General features: G+C 38.4%; 1 protein-coding gene across 1 annotated transcript in view; it reads left to right on the top strand.

Moving 5' to 3' along the window:
- Positions 1-273: 273 nt before the first annotated feature.
- LECT2 (leukocyte cell derived chemotaxin 2) overlaps positions 274-3,069 on the top strand; it is an 8,088-nt gene continuing 5,292 nt past the window's right edge. The window contains exons 1-2 of the mRNA XM_007101397.1: positions 274-319; positions 1,787-1,883. Coding sequence (XP_007101459.1) covers positions 274-319; positions 1,787-1,883 — 143 coding nt within the window. The remainder of the gene's footprint in view (positions 320-1,786; positions 1,884-3,069) is intronic.

The raw sequence follows: 3,069 nt of genomic DNA, 5'->3' as shown, positions 1-3,069 counted from the left end.
CATTTCCAATAAAGTTAGCTTCCTCAGAACAAAAGCTTTTACATAGGTCCTACATGTGAGCCAAACAGCTATCCATGGAATATTAGAATCTGATTCCCCCCGTCCTCATATTTGTTTTGTATGTCTCATACCAAATTAAAGATATGAGAGATGCAGCATTCTAAGGCTAAATAGCTAGAAAATACTAATTCAAACTTGAGTATTCTTCAAAGAGAGCGTAGGGGCAATCCTAAGTATCAGAGGAAGAAGCATCCTAAGGGAGACCAAAGCCAAATGTTTTCCACAGGAGTCCTCCTTCTGGCGGTTTTTATTTCACCTGGTAAGTCAAAATTACAACTTTACAATCTTGGCTGACTTTTGAAAACTGATTTCAAGGATAGATTTAAAAGTCATTAACATCACAATCACAACAGAAACTTGTCTATTTGGTTATTAAAAGTGGAACAGGAAGGATACACGGGGGAGAGGGGTGGTCCTCAATGATTTCTAACTGAATGTTCTGTTTCTTTAATGAGAGAAATAGAAAAGTCTTTCCGTCTTAGTCTAGGACTTAATCGGAACAAAATTAGAAAATAAAAAGTTTGTGTAAGAATCTGATTTATAAAACTCCTGATACAGAGACTAGTATGGATTAGGACAAGGTGAACTGCCACAGCAGAAGAGAAAATGAATAAATTAATAAACTGTCTAATATATGTCTCAATTCTGAAGGATAAATATTAGTTGCCAAAGAGATTTGAAGCTTGGCTCCAAGGTGTAAGACTTATGAAACCCACCTTTTAGAGGTATATTCAAGAATATGTTTAATGGCCATATTCTGTAGCTTCTCTTCATAGCACATATATTAATGAATAGCAAAATATCTTTAAATAAAATCAACAAGCAAATTAGCAGATCCTTGCTTTTGCTTCTGTTTTTGTTAGTCTGTCCTGAAGTAAAAGGACGAGTTTCTTAACGCATCTCTCTGTGAACGTTAACAACTGGAAATCCAGGAAATTTAATTCAAATGAACATTTATCAAGTGCCTACTCTATTAAAGAGAAGTCGCACTAAAAACAAAATTTGCACAAAATACACAAAGAGAGCCAGCGCCCTCCTCCATGTTTTACTGCTTCATAATTTTTCAAATAATTGTTTTACTCCCTTCCCCACTTTCTCTTCTCACTCCACTCTAGGCCAAATTAGTTTGACATGTTCTTATTTCTAAGAATCTCCTCTTCTATGTTTGCAAATATGAAAGAGATATTATTATTAATAATAATTATAAATAAATACTATTTCGTGTTAAATAAACTTTGGTAGTGCAGAGTTTGCTTCTGCTTTAATTCAAACATTTTCTTGGATTTCATTATGAAGACGAGCAATAAAGAACATTTCAAAGTTACTTTAGAATTTCTAGAATTATTTGTTTGAGCCATGCTGTTTATTTTGTTTAACCTAAACATAGTGGTCCCCATACCAAGTCATGAGTAAATAAAAATTTGAAAAGTGCAATCTATACCATTGTTTAATGAATAATCTGAAACAAACTATAATGATAAAGGTAAATGCTTATAAAGAAACACACAAATACTCTACATGTCATAAAACAGACTTCTGTGACCAGGGGAAAAGCCCATTTTATAGCTGAATCAGGAGTTAAAGGAAGACCACCCCTTAAACTACAGAAAAATTAAAGAGAAAGTATAGTGAAAACAGAATTTTTCAATCTACTGGGAGACACAAGGAGAGTAGAGATTGGGAATATGTGGTCAGGAAATGTGCTTCTCCTGTTTCTCCTTTTTAGCACTGGCTGGGCCATGGGCTACTGTATGTGCTGGCAAGTCTTCCAATGAGATCAGGACATGTGACAGCCATGGTTGTGGCCAGTACACGGCTCAAAGGTAACAGGGTTTCACACATAACCATATCCTCTTTTGGCTCTTAACCTCTTTGCTTAGTGTCCTTGCCCGAAGTTTCTTCAAGTGCTCACCATCCTCTCCCTTCCAACAGCAGGAAAATAAAGAGATATAACCAGTTATATTACCATGTTTGGGGCAACTTCCAAGAACAGGGCGCCAACTCTGGGCTCTGAATTAGGAACAAAGCATTGAACAAGGGCAAGAGAGAGGAGAGCAGTGTTTTCTCTCAATGTTTTCACACGCTGACTCATCTCACTTGGCTTTTCCAAGGTGAAAGCCAAACATTACTGTCCCATTTTATAGATGAGGAACTTGAACTGGGGCACCAAAGGGTTAAGGGACTTGCCAAACACAGTTGGAGGTGGTGAAGGCTTGACTAGAATCCAGGCTTTTGGATCCTCTTCCCATCAAACCATGGTGTTACTGACCCAGGCTCTGGGAGGTGAACACCAGAGGCTGGCCCTAAGCAGGTAATCTCTTCCAGACAGTGAGAGACAAACTTGTGAACTTTCAACAGTGCACAGTACTACCTTGGGAGTGCCACTTTCTGATGAAATAGCCATGTGTCCAACTGTATCACTGATCTCCATCCTAATCACAGAACAACTCTCACTCACACAGATACTACTTACAAAGCAACCTCACATACCTGGAATAGGGCTAAGAGACAGGACATAGGGGAAAGTGGCCTCTGAATTGCCAAAATTAAGACTCAATTAGTTCATACCCTAAACTTTATGCACTTGACTCATACAATAACTTACTGGCTCCTCACCTGGAATCTGCTCAATGTTGCTTTACACATAATGCTAACAATCCTAGTGAATCTGACTTTCAGGTAGACTATTAGAAGGGAGAAGAGGATGGTGGAGAACTGGCATAGTGTCAACAGTGAGGACTGTTGGAGATGACAAGAAATCTCACAACCTGGGATCATTTTGTGTTTGTGCTCCACACACTTTAATAAATGCAGGAGATGTCACTCACTATATTAAAACCATACACAATAAATGATGTTTATAATGACTTACGGATCACTGGGAGAAAAATAAGACTAGGGTAACATATGATTCTTTTATAATAGGTTCCCATAAAAAGTCATCCCTTGGGCTTCCCTGGTGGCAGTGGTTGAGAGTCCGCCTGCCGATGCAGGGGACACGGGTTCGGG

The sequence above is a fragment of the Physeter macrocephalus genome, chromosome 8 (genome assembly GCF_002837175.3).
Source record: "Physeter macrocephalus isolate SW-GA chromosome 8, ASM283717v5, whole genome shotgun sequence".
NCBI classification, from domain to species: domain Eukaryota; kingdom Metazoa; phylum Chordata; class Mammalia; order Artiodactyla; family Physeteridae; genus Physeter; species Physeter macrocephalus.
Note: the sequence above shows the minus strand (reverse complement) of the source record. Positions and strands in the feature narration are given on the sequence as shown.